This window comes from Talpa europaea, assembly GCF_964194135.1.
Source record: "Talpa europaea genome assembly, chromosome: 6".
Classification (NCBI taxonomy): Eukaryota; Metazoa; Chordata; class Mammalia; order Eulipotyphla; family Talpidae; genus Talpa; species Talpa europaea.
Window position 1 is genome coordinate 49985256 of NC_140072.1, and position 26925 is coordinate 50012180.

Genomic DNA, 26925 nt, shown 5'->3' on the forward strand with positions numbered 1-26925 from the left:
CTAGTCAAACACAATATAAGCAATTAACAAAATGAAAAGACTTCTTACCAAATGAGAGAAACTATGTGAAAACTATATAACTGATAAATTAATATGCAAAATATACAAGGAACTCATACAATTCAAAAGCAAAAAAAATTACACAATAATAATCAAATGTGAAAATGGGCATAGGACCTGAATAGACACTTTCTAAAGAAGACACAGATGACCAGTAAGTATTTGAAATGGTTGACAAGGGCTGTGGTACAGGGAAAATGAGATGTCTGTTAAATGGTATAAACTTCTAATTATAAAAGGGGGAAGTTCTGGGGATGTAATGTATAGAATGGTAACTATAGTTAACTATAATATGTCATATGTTTGAAAATTGCTGAGTGGATATTAAATGTTCTCAACATAAGGATGTGTTAATTTCCCCTATTATGGTAAACATTTGGCAAGATATGTGTGTATCAAATTTTACATCGGACATCTTAAAAAAACATAATGTTATATGTCAATTATATATCAGTAAGCTTGGGGGAAAAATATTTTTAAGAGCACAGTAGAGGGTTTAGCATATTCAGTCTTGACTCTTCTTCCTCTTCCTTTAAAATAGTTTTAAAAAGACAGAAACATACATTTCAAAGAGATATTAGAGAACTTCTGATTTGAAATTTTTGTTTCTTAGGTGAGAGATAAAGATTAGAAATAAAAGTAGGTTTGTCCAGTGAAATACAGGTTAATTAATGATGTAGGAAAACAAATTATGTTGGAGCTCTCATGAGGTATTTCGCCAATAAAAGTAACCACTTGTTATTACAGCCTTTGGCATGGAAAAGAGAAATATTCGTTATAATAACATATTTATATCTTAAATGTCATATTTCAATTTAGTAGGCATATTACAGATGACTGTATCTGTTTCAATGAAAGCCCACAGAGTAATAGGTCAATATTATTTTATTGTGACATTTAAGAAATTACCAAAGCAGTGAGTTCATAAAGCCCACAATCAGATGTAAAGCAATTCATTTTTCTTTCCTTCCTATGCTAAAAGATCATACTCTTTTATTTATTATTTTTTTAATTTTATATTTTTTACATCATTTTTCATTTTTGCACAATGTACACATTTTCATCTTGGTTATAGTCCCCATACAACGCCACCCCTCCTTGTTTTGATCCTATTCCCTCCTCCCCTCCTGTAGTATGTCTCTGGTTGACCTAAATAAGGGACCAGGAAAAAGACTAATTATAATAAAGTAAAAATCAAAATCAATAAAAGATTATATTCTAATGAAAACAAATATTTAATATTTTTCATCTTTCACCTGCATCACTAAACTATTATATAATTTTTATAAGAAACAAGAAACTGCAGCGTGTGTTTTAAAAGACAACCATATTTGAGTTCAAATTTTATTCTATCCATGTAAGCACAGAGAATACAGAAAGAAGAGGCTTTATTTCAACTACCTGTGTGGACTTACACAGCATTAATTATATTTACAATTTCAAAACAGAAGGCCAGATTTGCCTAATAACACTGCCAAATTTGAGCTCTTCTTTGATTGTTGAAAGAATTTTTTTAAAAATATTACTTTAAATACATTATTTAAATGTAACTAAGTAAATTTTTTTTTAAGTAATGGACTATTTACAAATTCATTTGGAAAAATTCTTTGTTTTCTCAAATCCTCATATTTTGGCATTTATCTAGTTACTAAAATCTCATGGATTAGATGGGATGGTGTCATTATTTGACAAACAGGAATTCTGACACAAAATGGCTGGTTTGCTCAGGGTCATACAGACAACTTACTGTAGAAATGAACCTCCAATGTACCCAAGAGGTACATAAGGGAAACCACAAAGGATCTATCTCTTTGGGGTCTATATCATTTCAGCCTTCATTTGGCAGGTTAAAAAGAGCAATTAGCAACAAGTTCAACCTATTTCCAAAAGCAAGTTCTTGAACACTGCGTACCATGGAGGTTTAGGAGGAGAAAAAGATGTATTCTCATCTCTATACAATTATTTCAAATTTACAAAGAAGCATTTATCAACTGTTTCCACTGAGATAGTCAATTTAATGTGTCAACTTAGTCAGATGCCAGTACCTTGTTATCTAATCCAACACTAATGCAGGTATTGTTGTCAAGGTATTTTGCAGATGTGGTTGAAATTTAAAGTTTATGCTAAGTAAAGAAAATTATCCTTGATAGTGTGGGTGGGCCTCATCCAATCAGAGAATTCCCAAAGAAGAAATTCTGCCTTAAGATTGCAGCATTTAACTCCTACCTGAGTTTCAAGCATGCCGATCTGTCCTATAGATACTGGACTTGTCAGCACCCATAATCATGTGAACAAATTACTTCAAATAAATTTCTTAATACATGTAGAGAGAGATACATTCTTCTCTTTTTCTGGAGAGTCCTGACTGATATACAATCCTCTCTTTTAGTTGGTGTAAGGGCCAGGAAGGACCACAGTGCAGGTTTTCTATGATCCAAAAGACTGGGTAAAGGAGGAGTCAGAGCCCTCAGTGGAGTACTGGGGGGCTGGGAGCCCCCAGCAAGTCTTCACTCTATCTGGGCTCTCAGGCTCTCTCTTCTCTCTCTCTCTCTCTCTCTCTCTCTCTCTCTCTCTCTCTCTCTCTCTCTCTCTCTGCCTCTGCTCCTTCTGACATCCCTGTGACACCACCCTTAAAAGTCCAGTCTCTCAGCCCAGGTGTACCCACTTCAGGTGCCCACCATCAGGCATGCATTCAGGACCACAGGGTTCCCTCATCTATCCTAATAGCAGGAGGGCAGAAAAGCCTGATACCTTTTACCTACCCTACAGTTGGCTTCTAGACCAGTAACAAATACAAAAAATATGTAGCTTTTACTTTACTTTTTAGGGAGGGTTTAAGAAAGGTCTTTCTGATTAAGTGTTTTGTGTTAACATTATATATATTTTTTATTATCTGTCAGTCACCTAGTTAAGTACCTTGCCTACAGTAACAATTATACCATAAGAACTATTATTATTCCTGTTTTACAAATAATGAAGCAGAGGGTTATGGGACATTAAATAAGTGCAGCTTTAGTAAATGATGGAGTCAGACATTGAACGTAGGCGTCCAAGTTCCATAACCTGGGTTTTAATGACTATGTTACACTAATTTAAAAAGGATGGATTTAAGATATGCTTGGGAACTAGCCTGATATAATTAAATTATGAGTTTGTATGTGAGGAATGAAGATGAAAAGAAATAAAGTTTATTCTCATGCTATTGATGTAAGCAATTGAGTCGGTAGTCCCAAACCCTAGTTAGTGCACTCAAGCAAGAGAAAGATATAAAAGGAATCCCTGTTGTCAAAGAACAAGTAAAACTATCATTATTTGCAGACAATATAATATTATTCGCAGAAAACCCTAAAGACTTCACTGAAGACTACTTGAAAAAATAAGCTAGTACATTAATATGGCAGGTTACGATGCAAAAATCAGTTGAGTTTCTATATGCTAACAATGAACCATTTAGAAGATAAAATAATCAAGAAAACAATCCACTTCACTATCACATTGACAAATGCTAAACAGCTAGGAGTAAACTTAACAAAGGAGGCGAAGGACCTGTGCAATGAAAACTATAAGACATTGTTATAAGACGGGCCTCCCCGGTGGCGCAGCGGTTGAGCGCTGGGTTGCGAAGCTGCCCGCAGCCCCTGCAGCCTGGTTAGATCCCCAGCTGCTCCCCGGCAACCAGAGGAGGGTCCCACAGGGCGTGCAGACCTCTCTTGCCGCCCGCTGCTCTCCTCAGCAGTGTACTTCGGTCCTTCTGCCTACTCTGCTCCCCGCTCTGGCTCTGGTGAATTCTCTCACCCTCCCACGCTTCTGACTGTACCCAGTGCTTGTATACATAAAAATAAATAAATAAATCTTAAAAAAAAAAAGACATTGTTATAAGAAAGAGAAGACAGAAAGAAATGGAAAGTTATTCCCTGTCCATGGACTGGAAAAATTACCGATGTTAAAATAGCCACCTTAAGAAAAACAATATATAGATAAAATGCAATTCCTATCAAAATTTCAATGGCATTCATGAAAGAGCAAACATTACTGAAATTTATATGGAACCACAAAAACCCTGCGTAGCCAATGCAATCTTGACAACAATGAGGAAAAATGGAGGTTTCTTCATTATTTTAACCAGAAGTCTGTTATCAGTTTCTAATGATCAAGATGTCTGCTTAGCCCTGGAACAATAGGGTGGCATCTCCATAACTGATTATAAGGCCTGATTTTTCCATATGCTTATGTGTCACTGCAGAGGGAGGATCTTCTGGGACCTTATATTAGCATGCACTTAACAAAATTCAGCATGATTTTAGAAGCATTTGCCTTTATTTATTTATTTTCTTTTCACAAGAAGAATTACATCTAAAACATGCTCCCTGCCAATGAAGGCAGCCTGGGTTACATCAAGCTGCTGGCATATATCATAATTAGGGATGCCTCAGCGAATCAGCTTTATCTTGGACAATCTTATCCTGTTGTTATTCAAGATGTTTATGTCAAATGCAGTTTTGATTAAATTGCAGACTTAGCAAGGAAATGCTTGATTACCAGGTTTCTCTATGTAGCTTATTTCTCTTAATGCTTGTTGAGATCAGATGTTTTGTTTAAGGAATTTCCCTTAAAACAGGTGAATTTCAAATAAAATGGAAGTGATTTATTGATCTACCTGAAACATTGTTTTATTTTGTAATTTAAAAAATATCCCTAAAACCTAACCTGTGTTACAGGGCAACCTCAATGTGAAATGGGTTGGGCTGAGTATGAGTTAAAAAAGGAACTTATAATGAGACTCGATTGCAGACACACACAAAAAGGTTAAAAAGGGTTTATTACAAAAGGGGGGGAAATGTAGAAAGGAATAACTCAGGGAGAAAGAGAGAGAGAGATAAATTGGTGACTGAGTCTACCAGTTATACTGAGCTGGGACCCCAATAGCACACTGAAAGATGGTGAAAAATTAAACACCTCCAAGGCCCACATGTCTGGTTATATATTAAACCTGGCTGCTTAACTCCACCCTCAGTTCCCAGCACCATCCCTTTGGTGTTGATGACATTATGGGATTTGCAGTCCTTGGTGTCTTGGATCTCTTTGGTCTAGGTTGGGGGTGGAACTCATAACACCTGTTTGTGGAGTTTGTTCAGGACATCTTTTTCCCCCCGACACATGTAAAATTTATCTGTTAGAAAGCAGAAGAGCCCATATTGGTGCCTGGTTGTAGGCATTACAATAATGATGGTAATGATAAAGGCAATGGCCGCCAGGCTTTCAGAATCTACAGCAGGTAGGTCTGGTGCTAAGCACTTTACATGTGTCTTGGCATCTGCTCTCCACAACAGTTCTGAAGGTTTATGCTTAATTAGTCCCACTTTTACTAATAATTAGTCCCACTTAACTCATGCCAACAAGGGTGGGGAAAGGATAGGTAATTTGCCTAAGTCACATCACACATGAAACATGAAAATTGTAGATTCGTTATTTGGATTGTGGTTCATGGCAAAGCTTCCTCCCACCCCTCCTGCCACCTTGTCTGCCCTCCTTGGTGAGGTGCGCACAGCATGCCTAGGCACTAATGTACATGTGTACCAGCATCACCCCTGGATCCTCTGATTTTTCTTTTCTTCCTTTTATCCCATGGATTTCTATTTTCCCTCTTACTGCGTTTTGTATATTCACATAAGCCTCTTTAAATCTTTTCAATGAAAGGCAAAAATGGTTTTACTTGAACCTCAATAAATGGTATTAAAGGAAGCAATACTGAATTGGAAATCTTATAAACTAGGTTTCTCATGCTATTCATACAGATGTATAATTTACCACTCTATGCAAGTCAGTAGAAGAACAAGAATAAATGTCAGCATCCATACTATTTATTCTTGCATTTTTGTTAGGCACATCAGCAGAAGGGCTTGTTGTTATTATTTTTTATTATGCTCAGCTCAATCAATAATGAATAAATATTGAGTCATCAATTGTGACAAATGTACCATAATAATGTTAGATGTTATTAATAGTGGAAACTGGATTAGGGGAATGTATGTTATAGAACTTTGTGTTATCATGGCAAATTTTCTGTAAACCTAAAATTATTCTAAAATAAAAAAGGTTACTTTGATAAATGGAATGTGGTTAAGTGATTATATGTAAACAGAAGTTTTTTAATTGGTGGGGTACATATGTAGAACTGAGATGGCTGGGTTACATAGTAATTTTATGTTTAGTTTTATAAATAAAACTGCCAACTATCTTCCAATGTGGCTGTATTATTTTGCATCTGAATCAATAAGAAGTCCTGTTGTTCTACATCCAAGGCAGTATTTGATAGTGTCAGTTTGGGGTATTTTATGGATTCTAGTAGACATACAGAAAAATCTCTTTGTTATTTTAATTTGCATTTCCCTAATGACAACTGATGTTGAATATTTTTTCAGATGCTTATTTGCCATGTGCCTATCTCCTTCGGTGACATCTGTTCAGGATGTTAGCCCATTTTTGAATATGATTGTTCTTCTTGTTAAGGCTAAATATTAAGAGTTTTTAAAATACTCCAGTTTATGGCTTGTCTTCATCTCTTAGTACTATCTTTGACAGAGCAAAATTTTAAATCTTAAGTTCATATTATTAATTTTATCTCTCATGTATCATACTTCCATTTTTTACATTTTAAAATTATACTCCTATAGTCAAAAATCATCACTCTGCTTATTTTTATTTATTAATTGTCTAGCTCATCTCCAAATATAATGTTCCTATAGGCACAGAAAATGTCTGTTTTCTTCATTGTGTATTCTATATTCCTGGTAGCCAAAACAGTGCCTGTTCATAGCAGATGCTTAATGAAGGTTTGTTGAATGAGTTACTTAAGGCACATAGTGATCTTTTATCATCAATCAAATTTTATATAAAATATGAAAATATACTTAAAATAACTAACAATTATTGAGGGACTATATGAAAGTACTTTACAAATGGAATGACTTTACAAATATAAATGGGAGCAACTATTATTATTCTTGTTGAAGGATTACAGTATGTGCAAAAGCCAAAGTCTCCAAAAGAGGGGTCAGATAACAGAATTACCTGCAATCACATCCTTCTATGTTGTAACAAGAGTGACACACAGGGCTCCAGGTTAACATAGGATACTGTTGGGAAAATCAACTAATTCAAACTTTGGCATACAAAAAAATTATCAATCAAAATATGCAACAGTTGAAACTACTGAAAATGTTAAAATTTGCATTAAGATAAATTACATGGTGCATGGCATTTTCATATTTATGCATTTTTCTTCATCATATTTTCATATCAAGCTTTTTCTTAATCTTTTTGTTCACTGTACATATCTCTAGTTTTCTTTTTCTTTTTTTAAACTTCTATTATTAAAGCTTCTGAAAATTAATTTCCTGAATAGCATCACTTTCAATGGAAAAAAGACTACTTAAAGATGATGTGTAGGGCCTCCCCGGTGGCGCAGCGGTTGAGCGTTGGGTTGCGAGGCTGCCCGCGGCCTCTGCAGCGCCGGTTCAACCCCCGGCTGCTCCCCAGCCACCGGAGGAGGGTCCCGCGTGGCGCGCTGACCTCTCCTGCTGCCCGCTGCTCCCCTTAGCAGTGTACTTCGGTCCTTCTGCCTGCTCTGTTCCTCGCTCTGGCTCTGGTGAATTCTCTCACCCTCCCGCGCTTCTGACTGTACCCAGTGCATGTATAAACAAAACAAACAAACAAATAAATAAAAAAAAAATGCCTCTATAAAAAAAAAAAAAAAAAAAAAAAAAAAAAAAAAAAAAAAAAAAGATGATGTGTATAAAGATGTAATAAACTCAGGCTTTTAGTGATTCTCACACCTTGAAATTATAAGATTAACTTGAGATACTATCTGAAAATAATGATTCCCAATGTTACCTCCACCATACTGAGACTAGCATTGTAGTCAGACCAGAAGTTTGAATTTTTAAGGACATGTCTCACCTTCCCCAAGATGAATCTGAACCAAGTGGTCTATGAATTTCCAGACCTATTCATAACAGAAGCTCTGTAAAGAAGGAGGTGCCATAGCAGGCAGGGAGCTGCAGTGTAGGAGCAAAGCAGAGCATTTCCAGGTCTCAAGTTCAGCAACACTCTGGACTGACAAGACAGTTGTCATTTCAGTTTCAAAGTCAGTCCCTCTTTGATCTAATAAATGTATACTTTATTATATTACATGAATAATATTATTTTAATGTAATAGATTTTATAAGTACTATTTTAAGGATATTATTTTAAAAATAATGATTTTAAAAGTATTTTAAAAATAGATAATTTTAAATAGTTCTAGTAATAGGTTCTGTTGGACCAACTTATACAGCAAAGAAGTGAGACCAAAAGAGAGAAACTATTTCTTTTCCTGCCCTCACCTAGGATTTGCCTCTCAAATTCCCATTTTCCGTCCTACAATTATCATTTTTTTTTTTTAATTCTAGGGATCCTACCTTTTCGTAGAGACCTGTTTCCCTAGTTCTCCAACCATACAGGGTGAAATCTCACCCCATGAACAATAGGATCCCACATCAGAACACAAAAAGAGTAATACACCCTCCTTGAGAGTAGACAGGTAGCAGAAAATGTCAGCATACAGCACAGAAACTCTTGAGAGATTCAAGTAGTCAGAATAAAATGAGCAGAGCCATTTTTCCGAGCAACTTAAATGCCCCAAAAAAGATGGCTGGAGCAAGAAAATATGGCATATATACACAATGGAATATTATTCAGCAATCAAAAAAGATAAACTCATGCCATGCACAGCAATGTGGATGGAGCTAGAAGGAATATTCTCAGTGAAATAAGCCAGAAAGAAAAATAAAAATGTCAGATGGTTTCACTTATAGCAGGAATATAGGGGAACCAAATAAGACATCAATGTAAAAAAATAATAATAGTACAAAACACAACAAAGCAAAAACAATGATAAATCAGAGACATCCTGCAGGGGAGGAGGAAGGAGAGCGATTAGAGGGAGGTGAGGAGGAGCACAGGGAACTGAGGTGATGGTGCATGGGTGCATTGGTGAAATTCTATGGGGACTATACCTGAGGGGGTGGGGGAAAGCAAATGTTAAAAATGAGCAATGATGTAAAAAATAAATAATAAAAATGAGAGATTTGAAAAATGAACAATGATGTAAAAAATTAAAAAAAAATAATTAATAAAAAAATGAGTAGAGCCATAAAATATGGGATACTTGAGAAGAAGGACAAGCAGAAGAGCAGCAGAATTCTTGCAATAGCCCAACTCTTCCTGAAAGGCTGACCTCAGTAGAAAGTGCTGCCAGAGAGAGACTCCTCCCTTTCCCATCGCCAGTGGAGGTACTTAACCAGCTAATAGGCCTGGAGGAGGAGGACAGGCAGGACTCTTAACAGCAGGAGCGTCTTGGCCAGGAAAATGGCTGCTGACCAGATCTCAGGTACAGAGTTCACACAACTGGTATCAACTGAAGTTTCTGTTGGACCAACTCATTCTACCAGTATCACATCCCAACACAAACAGGATGGGGAAGGAGAAAGTCACCAGTTCATCAGAAGTCAAAGGTTTCTCCCTCCTCAGAGATATGAGGACACATTTCCTCTCCCCTCTCCTACTTTTTCTCATTCTTATTCTATCTGTATTATCAGTTCATTGGCCATCAGCTACTTGATATTGACTGGATTAAAAAATAATGATAGAATTTGTCCACACATCACTTTGTATTGATGTTACGTCAAAACAAAGAGAATTCTGCAAAGGCAGTGAATGGTTTGGCCATCTTTTTGATTTAGAAAATGTTTCCATGGGGCCTCCCCTGGTGGCGCAGCGGTTGAGCGCTGGGCTGCGAGGCTGCCCGCAGCCTCTGCAGTGCTGGTTCAATCCCTGGCCGCTGGCAAGGGTCCCACATGGAGCGCAGACCTCTCCTGCCACCCTCTCCTGCCTCCCCTCAGCAGTGTATTTCGTCAAGTCTGCCTGTTCTGTACCCCGCTCTGGCTCTGGTGAATTCTCTCACCCTCCCGTGCTTCTGACTGTTCCCAGTGCTTGTATAAATAAATAAATCTTTCCATGAAGAAGCAACCTCTTAGATCTGTGTATTTTTGTTATTTTTCTCCAAGAACTCTCTCTTAAGGTTGGTTTAGGGCCACATACACCTCTGTTTACAGCCTCATCTGGCACATTTTGGTGGCTAGGGCATGTCTTAATTGTTTTGGTTTGTCCTTGTCTTGACAAAGAGAATCAGAGACTCTTTTTGATTGGCTGACGATAAGAAGGCCAAGCAACTGTTCCATGACTTAAAAGGGTGTGAAAATTAATAACAGGATGGCATTAAATCAGATGCTGATGCACACTAATAAATGGATCTACTTATTGGGCAGATATGAAGAACAGTGCCTATCTTTTATTAAAGCACAGCTTATGAATCTACTTCTACTCTAAGAACATTCATAAAATACTATGTGAGCATCCTATTGCTAACAGATGCTGTTATACACCAAATAAACAAATTAAATAAAAAATTCTTAGATAATTAAATCTTTCATAAAGTGGCCTTTTTAGCTGCATACAAGCAAGAGTCTATAGTCGGTTGTTCTCAAAAAATAAAATCCCTTAGATCATGTGAGATACCCGTTCAGATATCAGTAACAACAAAAAGTATAAACATATCTACAACAGTGGTCACATATCAGCTATACATGGGGCATTAAAACTACCTCCTCCTTCATTAAAAATAGTGCAATCTAGTTTGGATAAGTTTTTTATTAAATCCATTATTGTGTACTTCTCTCCTCCCTACCTGTTTTCTAGATAAAGAAGTCTCCCATTTGTGTCACCTCATGCAACCAACCTGAGCTTTTTCCCTTTTTATCTACAATTGCTCTCGCAATTGACTCTCTGATACATTATCTGATACTTCCTATTTTGGCTGAACAAGTAAGCAATCAAACAAGCAAACAAACATTTTCCTGCTTGTCTTTAATGTTTTCTCCAACTTTACCTCTATTTCTCTCCTTCCATTCTGCGACAATTTTCTAAATCATGCTGAGTACATACTTTGTGCCAGGATCCAAAGAAGCACAAAATGGTCCCTAATTTGAATGCTGAACTATCTGCAGGGGCAAAAAAGACTATTTGCAGTACGTTATGCAATGTTCAGCAGAGTATGGTTATCTTTCCTTCCTACATCCTTTACTTAACTAACTAGTTTGTTCTTTCTGCATCTATTCCTTCTTTTTATTTAGCTATTGTTTTTGCAGCTTCCTGAAAATGCACTTTTCAATGTAATTAATGATCATTTTTAGTAAAATCTAAAAACTTTTCTCATTATTCATCCTCTGTGATACCAGAAAATTTTGACATAACAGCAAACAACATTCTAGAGTCTAGACTGATTACTCTCTCCTTTGCAAAAACATTTTATCCCTTTTGATCATACCTTTGCTCTTTTTCATCATTCCAGGGCAACTTCCTCTTTATTTCAGTAGTAAAAGATCACCTTTAGTGGATTTAGTCCCTAAACTATATTATCATGTAGCAAGTAAGCATGTATAGATGTCAGAGTTACTTTAAAGGAGAAAACCGTTCTAAATATCAGTGTTTCCATAAATTCTGAATATTATTTGGCATATAAGAAAACAGATTCCTATGATGGGAGAAAAGACACTATAACTAAATTCTCCTGCTCTTCTCCTCATCTCTCCCCTCAAGCTCTTTATTTGCCATGTCTCAATGAAATTATATTCAGGTACTCAATAAAATCTTGGTAATGAAAAACCAGGAAAATTTGACAAAGCCAGACAGATTAAGGGAATTATTCAAAAAGAACTGAGCTAAAGAAGGAAGAAAGGAGGTAAAACAATCTGTGGGCAGAGAATTGAAAGGAGGATAATATGCATTATATGGATAAGGAGAACATGGATTACATGGATAAGGATAACATATATTATCTATTTCTTAATATATTAAAATTAAACATCAGAAGTAATGTCTCTGCATTATGTGTATAAAGCTCTACTGTCTCACGGCCCTTTTTTGAACATACAATATTTGAAAAAATTTAAAATACTGATTTCTATAAAAGATGTAAAACCAACTTGTAGAAAAAATAAGGGAAAGGTAAGAGATTTTTGAAGAAACTAAATGGTAAAATGTGACACCATAAAAGAAAAATGCTTTAGGAAAGTAGCCTGAGACCAGTTACACAAAACCATTTCCCCAAGGGATAAGTTCACTATCTTGATTGTGGTGATGGTTTCATAGAATATGTATTTGTCAAAATTTATAAAATCGTACACTTTAAATGTGTACAATTTATTATGTGTCAGAAAACAAAAAGAAAACAAAAGAAAAAGAAGAAAACTATTCAGTCTATAGACACATTAAAATAAAACAAATCTCCATCTGCATTTCAGAAGAAATAACAATTTTCAATATGACATGAAAATTTGGGAGGTTTCACATTGCTAAACCACATATGCAAATATATTAAATGAAATATGAAATATTTAACTCTTCAAATTAAAGTAAGAATTCATATTAATGCATTGTAAATGAAATAAACTTTTTGAAGGAAGAAGAGTATGGGGAAAAATACAACAAAAAGCACAATGCTCATTGGCATGGAAGGAGAACTGATATTTCCAAGGAATAGATATCCATCTGTGAGTTTAAAAAGTGATAGATTTGCAAGAAGAGAGAGGATAGAAAATTCATTTATCTATTCCTTTATCATTCAACAAATGTTTATTGAAGTCTTAAGAGTAGAAAGCATGGCAAATCATTAATTAAAGAGACGTGGTCTGATATGTATCCTCAAAAAAAATAGTATTGTGAATAATTTTTTAAGATTTATTTATTTATGCATACAAAAGCCAGAGTACAGGCCAGAAATGCGGGGGGTGAGAGGATTCACCAGAGACAGAGCGGAGAACAGAACAGGCAGACTGACCGAAATACACTGCTGAGGGGAGCAGTTGGTGAGACAGGAGAGGTCTGCCTCGCCATGTGGGTTGTTCCCTGGCTGGCCGGGGATCGAACTCGTGCTGCAGAGGCTGCGGATTGCTTCATAGTGTGGTTTTAACCCCTAACGCCACCAGGGAAGCCCGTATTGTGAATAATTAACATAGCAATCTGGTCCATTTAAGAGATATTTAGGAGTAAAAATTCTATAGTACATTTTAACAGATCATATTTGTAAAGACAGAGAAATAACAAGAGCAATTCTGCAATGTGCCACTGGATCCAAATGTGTGACATTCCTAAGACAGAGAATGCAGGAGGAAGACCAGGCTGGGGGACAGGTTTCTGTTCTGATTTCATTTTGCCTTAGAATTTTCAACTAAAGATGCTAACTAGGGCTATGTCAAAAATTAAAAACTTTGGTGCATCAAAAGATAAAAGGATACAATTAACAGATCAAAAAAGCAACCTAAAGAATAGAAGAAGATATTTGCAAAACTATTTCTCATAATAGGTTAATATGCACTGTTTGTGCAAGTGTAGTATGATGCATCTGTAGGAAACAGTTTGAAGTTCCTCAAAAAATTGAAAATAGAATTACCATACAAAAGAGCAACACCGCCTCTGGATATATATCCAAAGGAACTACAGGTAGGTTGGTTCAATGAGGGATATTTCTATACTCATATTCATAGCATAATTAATCCCAATGTCCAAAAGATGGAAGGAACATACATATCCATTAATGGATGACTGAAAAAGGAAAGTGTAATGTATGCATATGATTGAATATTATTCAGTCCTAAAAAGGAAAGTCTGACCTATGCTACAACATGGGCAACCACCATGCTAAATGATAGGAGTCAGTTTAATTCCATTTATAGGAATATTTAGCAGAGTCAGACTCTTACTAAAAGAAAAAATAGGGCCTCTCCTGGTGGCGCAGCCATTGAGCACTGGGCTGCGAAGCTGCCTGCAGCCTCTGCATCGTCAGTTCGATCCCCGGCCGCCAGTGAGGGTCCCACATGGAGCGCAGACCTCTCCTGCCGCCCGCTGCTCCCCTCAGCAGTGTGCTTCGTCAGTTTGCCTATTCTGTACCCCACTCTGGCTCTGGTGGATTCTCTCACCTTCCTGCGCTTCTTATTGTACCTAGTGCTTGTATAAACAAATAAATAAACAAACAAACAAATAAATAAATAAATCTTAAAAAGAAAAAATAGTGATTGCCAGAGTTGATGGAAAGAGGAGGCAGGGAATTGTTCAAGAAGCAGAGTTCTGGTTTTGCAAGATGGATATCGGCCACTCAGCGACTGATCAATTCACTAACAGCTAGGTATTCAGATTTTCCTAGGAAAGCTATGAACTGAAAATATAAAACTGGAAATCAGACAAAGCAACAGTAATTTTATTACATGCCTTACATTCTTCTCTCTTTATCTTTAAAATCATAGTTTTCAGTGACTATGTAAATATGAGCTCTCTTCCTATCTTCCTGAAGCCTGAGTTTGACACGAAAGTCTATTTTCATCTACTAAGAGAAAAATCCTTAAAGATTTTGAAGCAATAGCAGTCATGGAATGTTTGTAATTGTGCTATACTACCATAATAAAAAATATCTCTACTTGTCTCTGCACCTAATTCCAGCAAATATTAACATGACAAGTGCAAACAGAGAGGAAAAAATAACACTACATCTTTAAGCAAATATGCACTGATTCTAAAGAAAAATCCATTGTTTGCACATCAATCTATATCTCTCTTGAACAGTATCATTCTGCATACCTTGTTTTCGCACATCTTCTACAGCAGCAACCAGTTCTTCTTTGAGATCTTGACTCTCCTTAGCAATCTGTTCACCCTTTTCAAGAAAGTTCTGAGTGGCTTGCTCTACAGATGCAGCCAATACATGGGCCTTCTTTGACCTCCCTTTCTTTTTACCAGATGGGCCTTTGTTGCTTGTGTTGACAAGGGTCGTCACCTTAAATATAAAAGAGCAACTGTAAAACATCTATAAAGATATAACATATTATCAACTCATAATTTTTAAATATTCCTGTGATTAAATCATAAATTCTCACCACGCAGTCTCATCTTAAGGGAAATGTGAAATTACGTGGATCAGCAAACAAATAAACAATCATTTATTTTACACAGGAAAAAACAGCATGTGAATAAGCAGGAAGAAAAGAACTTGCCAGTAGCTTAAAATTTTCAGTTCACTGGAGGTTGTACTCTGACAGATTGACAAGTACAGTGCTCAGAGTAACCAGCTTCATAGAGGAAAGAAAACAAAATAAAATGTGGCATTGACTCCAAGTATTGAGTGAGAATATGTAGTTCTGAGCCCAAAAGTCAGGGCAGAGGTGAATGAACAATTAGTAAACAGTGAACAATTGATATCAATTATGTGTTATGTAAAAAAAAAGTTATTTCTGACTTCCTCTCATAAATACAAAATGGTTAATTTGATCTGAAGGGATTGATTCAGTCTCAACATTTGATTAACCAGGTAAAATTTCAAGGAAAAAAATTAGATTTGCACTATCACTCCTTTTGTAATTATCACAATTTGGACACATATCTCAACTGCCAAATTTCTTTTAGCATGCTATCTTGAACTATTTAATCTTCCAATAAAGCTTTTATTTTTTTTTTTATAAATTTTATTGTTATATTCCCCATACAATTGCAGCCCCCCCATTCTGACCCCAATCCCTCCCCTCCCGCCCCCGCCCCCCTAAAAGTGTCTCTGGTTCATAGTTTTTTGTTGATTTTGATTTTCACTTTCTTATAGTTATTCATTTTCCTGGTCCCTTATTTAAGTTTTCTAGATTCCTGCTATGAGTGAGACCATCCGGTATTTTTCTTTTTCTTTTTGGCTTATTTCGCTGAGCATGATCTCTTCCAGCGCCATCCATGTTGCAGCAAATTGCATGTGTTTATCTTTTTTGAATGCTGAGTAATATTCCATGGTATATATGTACCACATCTTCTTGATCCAGTCATCTATTTTTGGGCATTTGGGTTGTTTCCAAAGCTTAGCTATTGTAAACAGTGCTGCTATAAACATAGGGGTGCAGGTGTTCTTTGGAATTGATGTTTCTGTGTCCTTTGGGTAAATACCTAGGAGTGGAATTGCTGGATCATATGGAAGCTCTATGTTTAGTAGGTCCAGAAATCTCCACACAGCTTTCCACAGTGGTTGGACCAGTTTGCACTCCCACCAACAGTGCAGAAGAGTTCCTTTTTCTCCACACCCTCGCCAACATTTGTTGTTGCTAGTTTTTTTAATATGTGCCATTCTCACTGGTGTATGATGGTATCTCATGGTAGTTTTGATTTGCATTTCCCTGATGACAAATGATGTTGAACATGTTTTCATATGCCTGTTGGCCATTTGCATTTCCTCTTCAGAGAAGTTTCTTTTAAGCTCTTCTGCCCATTTTTTGACTGGATTATTTTCTTTGTTGTTGTTGAGTCTCATCAGCTCTTTGCAGATTTTTGTGATCAGTCCTTTATCATTAGTGTTGGGTGCAAAAATGTTCTCCCAGTTGGTGGGGTTTCTCTTTGTTTTTGTTATTGTCTCTTTTGCTGTGCAAAAGCTCTTTAATTTGATATAGTCCCAGCTGTTTAACTTTGCCTTCACTATCACTGCTTTGGGTGATGTGTCTGTAAAGATGTCTTTGATGTGCAAATCACGTAGTGTTTCACCTATATTTCCTTCTATATATTTTATGGTTTCAGGTCTTATGTCTAGTTCTTTAATCCATTTTGAGTTGATTTTTGTGTATGGTGTGAGGTGGTGGTCAAGCTTCATTCTTTTGCATGTAGCGACCCAGTTTTCCCAGCACCATTTATTGAACAAACTTTCTTTGCTCCAATGCATAGTCTTTGCTCCTTTGTCAAAGATTAGTTGACCATAAATCTGTGGGTTTATTTCTGGATTTTCTATTCGATTCCATTGGTCTGTATGTCTGTTCTTGTTCCAATACCATGCAGTTTTGATGATTATGGCTTTGTAGTATAGTTTGAAGTCTGGGAGTCTGATGCCTCCATTCCCTTCTTTTTTTTTCAGGAGAGCTTTGGCTATTCGGGGTTTTTTGTGATTCCATATGAATTTCATCAATAATTGTTCTATTTCTTTGAAGAATGACATGGAAATTTTGATTGGAATAGCATTGAATCTGTATATTGCTTTTGGAAGGATGGCCATTTTAATAATGTTTATTCTTCCAATCCATGAGCAGGGGATGTCTCTCCATTTCTTTGTGTCTTCTTCTATTTCTTTTAACAGTGTTTTATAGTTTTCTTTGTATAGGTCCTTTACCTCTTTTGTTAGATTTATTCCCAAATATTTGATTTTTTTTGTTTCAATAACAAAAGGGATGGTCTTTTTGATTTCTTCTTCTTCAGATTTATTGTTTGTGTATAGGAAGGCTACTGACTTTTGCGTGTTGATTTTGTATCCTGCCACTTTACTGAACTGATTGATGAGTTGAATTAGCTTTTCTGTGGAGTTTTTGGGGTTCTCTATGTATAATATCATATCGTCTGCAAATAGTGATAGTTTGACTTCTTCTTTTCCTATTTGGATTCCTTGGATGTCTTTCTCTTGTCTTATTGCCCTGGCTAGGACTTCCAGTATTATATTGAAAAGCAATGGTGAGAGTGGACATCCTTGTCTTGTTCCAGATCTTAATGGAATTGCTTTCAGCTTTTCACCATTGAGAATGATACTGGCTGTTGGCTTGTCATAGATGGCCTTTATGATGTTGAGGTATGTTCCTTGTATCCCAAGATTTTCAAGGGCTTTTATCATGAATGGGTGTTGCACTTTGTCGAAAGCTTTCTCAGCATCTATTGATATTATCATATGGTTTTTATATTTCTTTTTGTTGATGTGTTGGATAACGTTGATTGATTTTTGGATGTTAAACCATCCTTGTGCCCCTGGAATGAATCCAACTTGGTCGTGGTGAATTATCTTATGGATTCATTGTTGGATTCTGATAGCTAAAATTTTATTGAGGATTTTTGCATCAGTGTTCATTAGGGAGATTGGCCTGTAGTTTTCCTTTTTTGTGTTGTTCTTGTTCGGTTTTGGTATTAGTGTAATGTTGGCTTCATAGAACGTGTTTGGTATTGTCCCTTCCTTCTCAATTTTTTGGAAGAGTTTGTGAAGGATAGGCACTAATTCGTCTCTGAATGTTTGGTAGAATTCATTTGTAAATCCATCAGGTCCTGGGCTTTTGGTTTTGGGGAGGTTTTTGATTACCATTTCAATTTCGCTAATTGTAATTGGTCTGTTTAGGTGTTCTATTTCTTCTTTATCTAGCTTTGGGTGATTGTAGAGTTGTAGGAATTTGTCCATCTCCTCTAGATTGTTAAACTTGTTTCCATATAACTGTTCATAGTAGTTACTGATTATTCTTTTGATTTCTGCTGTGTCCGTTGTGATTTCTCCTCTTTCATTGATGATCCTGTTTATTTGTGCTTTCTCCCTTTTTTCCTTTGTGAGCCTGGCTAGGGGTTTGTCTATTTTATTGATTTTTTCAAAGAACCAGCTCTTGGTTTCATTGATCTTTTGGATTGTTTTTTTAGTTTCAATTTCATTTATTTCTGCTTTGGTTTTTATTATTTCTTTTCTTCTACTGGTTTTGGGGTTTTTTTGTTGTTCTTTTTCTAGATCTTTGAGCTTCGAGATTAGGTTGTTTCTTTGCGTTCTTTCTTGTTTCTTGATGTGAGCTTCTATTGCTATATATTTTCCTCTTATTACTGCTTTTGCTGCATCCCATACATTTAGGATATTGGTGTCCTCCTTGTCGTTCAATTCAAAAAATTTTTTAATTTCTTCTTTGATCTCCTCATTAGTCCAATGGTCTTCCAGTAGTGTGGTTTTTAATCTCCATGAGGTAGGAAAGTTCCTTGCCTTCTTTTTATGGTTTATTTCTCGTTTGATGCCTTCATGGTCAGAAAAGATGGTTGATATGATTTCAATCTTGGTGTATCTGTTGATGTTTGTCTTGTGCCCCAGTATGTGATCGATCCTGGAGAATGATCCGTGTGCGCTTGAGAAAAATGTGTACTCCGTTTTTTTTGGGGTTTAGTGTTCTATAGATGTCTGTTAAGCCCAATTGCTCTAGGTCTTTATTTAGAGCTTTGGTTTCTTTACTTATTTTTTGTCTTGTTGATCTATCCATTGTTGATAGTGGTGTGTTGAAGTCTCCCACTACGTATGTGTTTTCTCTGATGTCTGTTTTCAGAGAGGACAACAGTTGTCTGATATATTTTGGTGCTCCTTCGTTTGGTGAGTATATGTTAATGAGTGTTATTTCTTCTTGAAGTATTGTCCCCTTGATCATAATGTAGTGACCATTGGGGTCTCTTTTTATCTTTTTGAGTTTGAAATCTGTTTTATCTGATATAAGTATAGCTGTTCCTGCTTTCTTTTTTGGTCCATTTGCTTGTAGGATTGTTTTCCATCCTTTAACTTTGAGCCTATTTTTATCTTTTGTAGCTAAATGTGTTTCCTGGAGACAGCAAAAGGTTGGGTTTTGTTTCTTAATCCAGGCTGCAACTCTGTGTCTTTTTATTGAAGAGTTTAGTCCATTTACATTTAGAATTAATATTGATATGTTAACATCTGTATTTGCCATTGTGTTTGTCTTTCCTTTGTTTTTATTTATTTATTCTTTTAATAACTTTTTTTTTTTTGGCCTTCTTTCATTGTTATTCGTCGCTCTGAGGTTCTGGCTTTAGGACTCCTTGTAGTATTTTTTGGAGTGGGGGTTTAGTTGCAATGAAATTCCGGAGTTTCTGTTTGTCTGGGAAGGTCCATATTCTTTCTTCCAAGAGGAAGGAGAGCTTTGCGGGATAGAGTATTCTTGGTTGGCATCTGTTTTCTTGGAGTCTGTTGACTATGTCCCTCCACTCTCTCCTTGCCCGTAGTGTTTCTTCGGAGAAGTCTGATGTCAGCCTGATTGGTTTTCCTTTGAATGTTATCTGTTTCTTCCCTCTTGCCAGCTTCATTATTTTTTCCTTGTCCTGGATTCTTGGGAGCTTTACTATTATGTGTCTTGCTGTATTTTTCCTTTCGTCGTGGAAGTTTGGTGTTCTTCTTGCTTCTTGTATATCAATTTTCAGCTCCTTCTTCGCATTTGGGAAGTTCTCTTCAATTATCTCTTTGAATATTTTCTCTGTTCCTACATCTCTCTCCTCTCCTTCTGGTATTCCTATAACTCTTATATTTCCTTTCCTCATGGAGTCAGATAGTTCCCGAAGTCTTTCTTCGTTCTTTTTCCTTCGTACTTCTCTTTCCTTTTCTGTTTTGGTTCTTTTTATTTCTGTGTCTTCAAGATTACTTATTCGTTCTTCCATTTCATCTATTCTGCTTTCATTGCTTTTCCCAGAATTCTTTAGTTCTTCCATTAATTCTTTGATCTCCTGCATTTCTTTTACTTCCCTCTTTAGGGACTCAATTTCTTTCTTCTGACCATTGTTTTCCCTCTCTAGGGACTCAATTGCATTCTTCTGATCGTTGATTATTTTTCCCTTATCATTGTTTTCCTTTATGACTTCTGTCAGTTTTTTAATCACGGCAATTTTAAATTCTCTTTCTGGAAGGCTCAGAAATTCTTCCAAGTTATTGTCGTTGCAATCTGGGGGCTGGCTTTCTTTTTGTGGTGTGCTTTTTCTCTGGAGAGTTGCTAGGTTGCGTGTGGTTCTTCTCCTCCCTACTGTCTGTTTTCTAATTTGCCGTATGCGTTGGGACACTGTGTTGTTGGGACTTGCCGGCATCTTGGGTGGGCTTCTCTGTTCCCCTCTGGTTCTTCCAGGAGTCATCTGTCAGTTTCAAGCAGCCTTTACTGGAGAAAGGTCCCTGTTCTAAAATGCCGATGTGGGGACACACTCCCCTGTGCGCCTGGTCTGCCCCGGCGGTGGGTTCCTGCTCCCCTCTGGGCTTGGACTGCAGGCCAGAGGGGGTCTGGCGTGGGCGAACTTCCCCCGCTCACCTCTGGCTCCTGAGGAAGCCTTCTGCAGGTAGTCTTTACTGAAGAAATGTCCCTGTTCTAAAATGGTGATGTGGGACACACTCCCTGCACTTCTGGTCTCAGGCACACTCTTCTGCGCGCCTGGTCTGCCCCGGCTGTGGGTGCTCGCTCTCCCTGTGGGCTCAGACTACTTGTTCAGAAGGGGCCCGGTGTGGGCTAACTCCCCAGCTGGCCACTAGCTCCTTCAGTAGCCTGTGCTGGGGTCAAGTCGCTAGGTGGCACCAAAGATCTCTCCTAGAGCCCTTGGGGAGCTGATTTTCCACCCCGTGGGACAGGGAGCAGAGCGGGGATGGTAGGGTACACCTCAACGGCTTTTGGGTGCTGTGTCTGCCTTGTGCCCCACCGTCGTGGGGAACCCACGCCCCTAATTTCGTGCCCCGGGTCTCAGTTCCAAAGCCCTCAGTTCCAGGACGCGGGCTGTAGCCCAGATCAGTGGCGCGGGAATGGCGCCTTTTAATCCCGCTCCCCTGCCTGGGCGCCTTGTTCCTGCTCACTCAGGGAGGGCCTCCGCCCGGGTCTCAGTTCCAAAGCCCTCAGTTCCAGGACGCGGGCTGTAGCCCAGATCAGTGGCGCGGGAATGGCGCCTTTTGAATCCCGCTCCCCTGCCTGGGCACCTTGTTCCTGCTCACTCAGGGAGGGCCTCCGCAAGCCTAGGTCGCAGGCGCAGGGGCCTGGGCAGCTGCAATCCGAGCGCTGCTTTCGCGCAAGCTTACTGGGCGGCCGGGGCTGTGTGCTGGTGCTGGTCTCCTCCTGGGGGGCGGGGCTCTCTTTAATGGCGCCTGGAGCTCACCTCCGTGGGGGATCCTGCAGGGTTCACCTCAGCTGCTGTTCACGGGGTGTGGTGGCTGAAATAGTTCCTTTCCACTCACAGTCCCACTTGCTGCATCCGTTTTTCTTGTTGGGCGTTTTGATTTGCTGTTTCCCTCGTCTCTGCTGGTTGGAGAGTGCCGCCTCTGTGGGCGGGGGAGGGGAGCAGGGTTCTGCGCTTCCCTCCCTTCTCGTCCTCTTTTATGGCAACTTTCTTCTTTGGGCAGTTTGCTGGAGTCGTCTGTTTATCTTCCTTGTCCCAGTTCTCACTGGGACCTGCCGCTTTTCCTCCCTATTAACTTTTTTTAATGGGAGATCTTACTCGCAGCATCTCCTCGCCGCCATGTTGCTCCGCCCCCCCCCAATAAAGCTTTTAAAATCTTGTGAACAACTTGCTATTGCCTATAGACTTCGGAACTCTTATATTCTACCAGCGAGAATTTAGGGAGGGAGATGAACGCAACTTTTTCATACTCTGTACAGCAAATACTGCTAGTGATCTTCACCTCTGCATTTTTATTATCCTTATAAGAATGTGAGATTTCGGTTTATATTTCATTGATATTTGTCCTGGTTAAGAGATTCAATATTTAATTGGAGTTATCAAGAACACTAGCCCACAGAAAAGCCTGAAATGCTGTAATTTATATTCTTTACTCAAAATCCAAAAGCAAGCAACCAACAAGTCAAAATGACAATTAATATTCAATCAATTATAGTTCAAGAGATAACATCAGAAGGGAAAGGGGTACTGAATAAATGTGTGCTCAAATGATGAACACAGATAGAACCAATACTTAGGAAGTGGTGCATGCTGGAAGCTGTCATATTCAACTTTCTTTTGATTGCTAAATAATTAGAAACAGTAAGTTAAAGGAGGACTCTGTAAGAACATTTAAGTATAAACACTAGACAAAAAAAGAAAGGTAAAATCATTAAGAACAAGAATGCCAAATATGGTAGTTAGCTGTAAAATATACAGTCAGCAACACATTATAATCTTCTCAGTTCCACCCACAAGGAGGCAACCATCAGAAGAAAGACAGCTTGTCACAAAAAGTTACATTCCTGAGGTATGGGAATGTTCTTAATGAGGATTTACTCTAATACATTAACACAGTTCTTATCAAAGTACCTCGACTCCTCAAGTGGCCAGGATCTAAACATAAGCACATCAGTGCCCTCAGCACACACGACAAACATATCTCAAAAACCTTGTTAAGAAGGCTTTTTATCAGAAGAAAATATTGCTATTCTCATTGATAGATGATTTATTGTCTTTTAAAAAAAAATAAATAATTATTTATATAAGCACTGGGTATAGTCAGAGGCACAGGAGGGTGAGAGAATTCACCAGAGCCAGAGCGGGGAACAGAACAGGCAGACTGACGAAATACACTGCTGAGGGGAGCAGTGGGCGGCAGGAGAGGTCTGCGCACGCCATGTGAGACCCTCACCAGTGGCAGGGGATCGAACTGGCATGGCAGAGGCTGCGGGCAGCTTCGCAGCCCAGTGCTCAACAGCTGCGCCACCAGGGGAGACCCGATTTATTGTCATTTTATATATAATTTTGTGAAGTTCTGAGACCTAAGATTTTAGTCTTAAATTTAAAAAAATAGAGGGAGAAGTGTCTGTTAACTTTAGGCATGTTTCTCAGCAATTTCAGTGGGAAAATCAGAAAGTGAATTTAACAAAATAGTTAAATGATTATATAGTGAATTCATTTTTTTATAAATGAAAATTTCAGTGCTTTTGTTATCATATGATGCATTCCTGTGTTAAGCATAGTGTAGGTAATGCTTTTAAAAACAAGTCAGTACAAATTGTTAGTTATGAGGACAAAATGAACATGGTACATTACAAGGAGTTCCTAAGAAAAAAGTGATTACTTGGAAATGAAGCAAATGCAATTCAGTCCTCTTTTACTAAAAGTTCTAATTTCTCATGGGTAGAAGAACATGAAGGGATTAAAAAGAGAATAAGAGAAGAAAAATAATGGGATTCCACAAGAGCTGATGTCTAAATCAGTTTAGACAAAAGAAATAATTGTACTCTCCCCATTGCTATTCAGTGTTTTGTTGGAGGACAAAGTTAAAAAACTAGATAAGAAAAAGAGAGGAGATAAATATTAGAAAGGTAGACACTAATGTGTGTCATTACTTATAGAGAGTAAAACTGTATCAAGAAAATACAAAAGAATGAAAAGATAAACTCTTGGAACTATTAGAAGAACAAAGAAGAAAGTGGCTAATACTAGATAAACAATAAAATGTTCTTGTCATTTTACATATAATTTTGTGAAGTTGTGAGACCTAAGTTTTTAGTCTTAAATTAAAAAAAAAAATAGAGGGATAAGGAGCGGTTAACTTCAGGCATATTTCTTTGCAATTTGAGGAGGAGAATGAGTAAAGTGTGTCATTACTTATAAAGAATAAAACTGCATCAAGAAAATACAAGGGAATGAAAAGAAAACTCTTGGAACTATTAGAAGAACAAAGATAGATAAATAATAAATAATCTACTAGATAAATAATGAAATATAATAGAACAGCAATAACCAATGAAATATGCAATTTAAAATATTCTATTGATAATAATCATAAATTGATAGTATTAGAGATAAACACAATACAAAATACAGAACATTACATGGAAAATGATAAAAAAGTTATGAAGAACATAACAGGTGATCTGAATTATAAAGAAACATGCCAATGACCTCTGTGTCTAAGGTTTGATATCCAGACTGACAGTAGGTCTGGGTAGATGGTACTTAAAGGCTTTTAACTGTTTAGTGCAACTTGTTGATAGTTTGAAGAGATAGGTATTCTATGAAAATTCCTGGTTGAACATTGTACTTCCTCTTCACTCAACCAAGCACCACTTATAATCCCAAACCAACTCTCCCCAAGACAAGAGTTACTGAAGGTATACACATACTGTTTTCCTCTAAAAATTTGCAAGGACATCTTTGGTGCAGCAGAAAATAAAAAGTAAAATTTCAGCAACAAATATCAGGAGTAATAGCATTAATACTGACATACAGACATAAACATGATGCCTTCCAAAACAGCAAAGAAATCAGTTTTCCTTGAGAAGAAGGCCATGTATGAATGATACAGGAAGTGAGGTAAGCTAGATGTGATGAAACAAAACTTTGAAAGCCAACCAAAGGCATTTAGACTTTTTAGTCATCTCAATTTCCTTTAAGGAGCAGCACGTTAAAGTGTCCATTTTAGGTGTCCATTCATTTCTCAGTCCAAGGAAAGTTTCCTTTCATCGCTGCAACTCTTGCAGAAGTGTTCTCAAAAACAACTTGTTGATGAAGTGATCAGATGACTTGGTTGGAAGGTAGTCTCCTCTACTAAGCAATCACAAAAATCATAAGAAAAGTAATAGAATGCAGAAATAAATGCTATGTATTGACCAGTTCTTTAAGCTCCCCAGGAAACCAATAAAAGAGAATCTAGAGGTGAAAATAAAAATGATAAGGGATATTGTTTTTGCTGGATTCATATACTTTGAGATGTGAGTAGCATGCCTTGATGAATTTTACTGTGTGTTGCTCTCAAGTATTTCATTTATCATAATTATTCAGCAAACATAAGAGAGGGATTTAATTACTACTGTAGCAAAAAAAAAAGCAAGGGTTTATGCGGTGAATATTTGAAAACAAAATTGTCAAAAACTAGTTATTTATTCCAGGAACAACTGAAGATATATGGAAAATTCCTAAATGAAGGAAACTGATCTAACTTAAGCTAAGAGGAAGTTATATGCTCAAATTGTAATATATTTGATATCATGAAGCGTAGAGGAGGAATCTTAAGTCAGGTATTAATTAAGAAGTGCCATTTTAAACAACTGTCGTGATGAGTCAAAATGATGTTTTCCTTTATTTATTCCTTGATAATGTGACTTATTCATTTAGCAATTGTCTTGCGCTTTTCTTTATAAAATATATGAATAGCTATTTTCACTTTTTAAGATAATGATAAAAAAGAATGGGGTATAGGCCAGAGGTGCCAGGGCTGGGGGAAGTGAGAGGATTCACCAAAGACAGAGTGGGGAGCAGAACTGGCAGATCTAGAGGGGAGCAGTGGGCGAGACAGGAGAGGTCTCCTACGCCATGTGGGTTAGCTCCCTGGCCAGGGATCAAACCCATGCCACTGCGACTGGGCAATAGCTTGATAGTGCTGAGACTTTAACCGCTGCTTCACCAGGGAGGCCACAATGAATAACTATTTTCTCCTTGTGGTATAATCTATTAAGAGTTACTTTCTAGTGCAGGATCTCCATGACATTTAAGATGTATATATTTTACACATTTTGGAAAGAAAGGGAGATGAGTAAAGTCAGACTGCTCTGGGGCAGAAAGATGTGCTAATACAGACTTACTGTAGCCTGACTGATAGCAAAATAGATAGTCATAAAAGCCATTGCAGGAGACTTTCTCATCAAATTGATCTATCTTTCCCAAAACTCCTCTACACTTCAAGTAAATCACAAGAACGACAGTGCTGCTGCATCCACCACTAAAAAGACGATATTTTAATGGTGTATTGGTAACTAACAGCAGGATGAAATAGTGAATTATTCCATTTATTTTGTCCTTGAAATTTCATCCCTATTACCTGATATTAATCATACAGAATGCAGATGCCTGTCCACTGATACTGAAACATGGAAGTAAGTTTTCTTTTTTTTTTTTAAGATTTATTTATTTATTTATACAAGCACTGGGTACAATTAGAAGTGCGGGAGGGTGAGAGAATTCACCAGAGCCAGAGCGGAGAGCAGAGCAGCGCAGGCAGACTGACAAAGTACACTGTTGAGGGAAGCAGCGGGCGGCAGGAGACGTCTACGGTGCCATGTGGGTCCCACGCCTGGTGGCCGGGATCGAACTGCCACTGCAGAGGCTGCGGACAGCTTCACAACCCAGCACTCAACTGCTGCGCCACGGGGGAGGCCCGGAAGTAAGTATTCTTAAATATTAAAGATAAGAATTTAAAACAGACCTAAAATGTTCCTAGTTAATTATTGTTATAAAGAAAGCCTA

The 26925-nt window shown here is 37.5% G+C and overlaps 1 protein-coding gene across 4 annotated transcripts in view; it reads right to left on the reverse strand.

The window, feature by feature from the left end:
- The window catches only part of CTNNA2 (catenin alpha 2), a gene marked incomplete at both ends in the record, with an annotated part of 953627 nt that overhangs the window by 835746 nt on the left and 90956 nt on the right, over positions 1–26925 (reverse strand). For all 4 annotated transcript variants that reach the window (XM_084235606.1, XM_084235605.1, XM_084235604.1 and 1 more), the window contains one exon: positions 14791–14986. In XM_084235606.1, coding sequence (XP_084091732.1) covers positions 14791–14986 — 196 coding nt within the window. The remainder of the gene's footprint in view (positions 1–14790; positions 14987–26925) is intronic.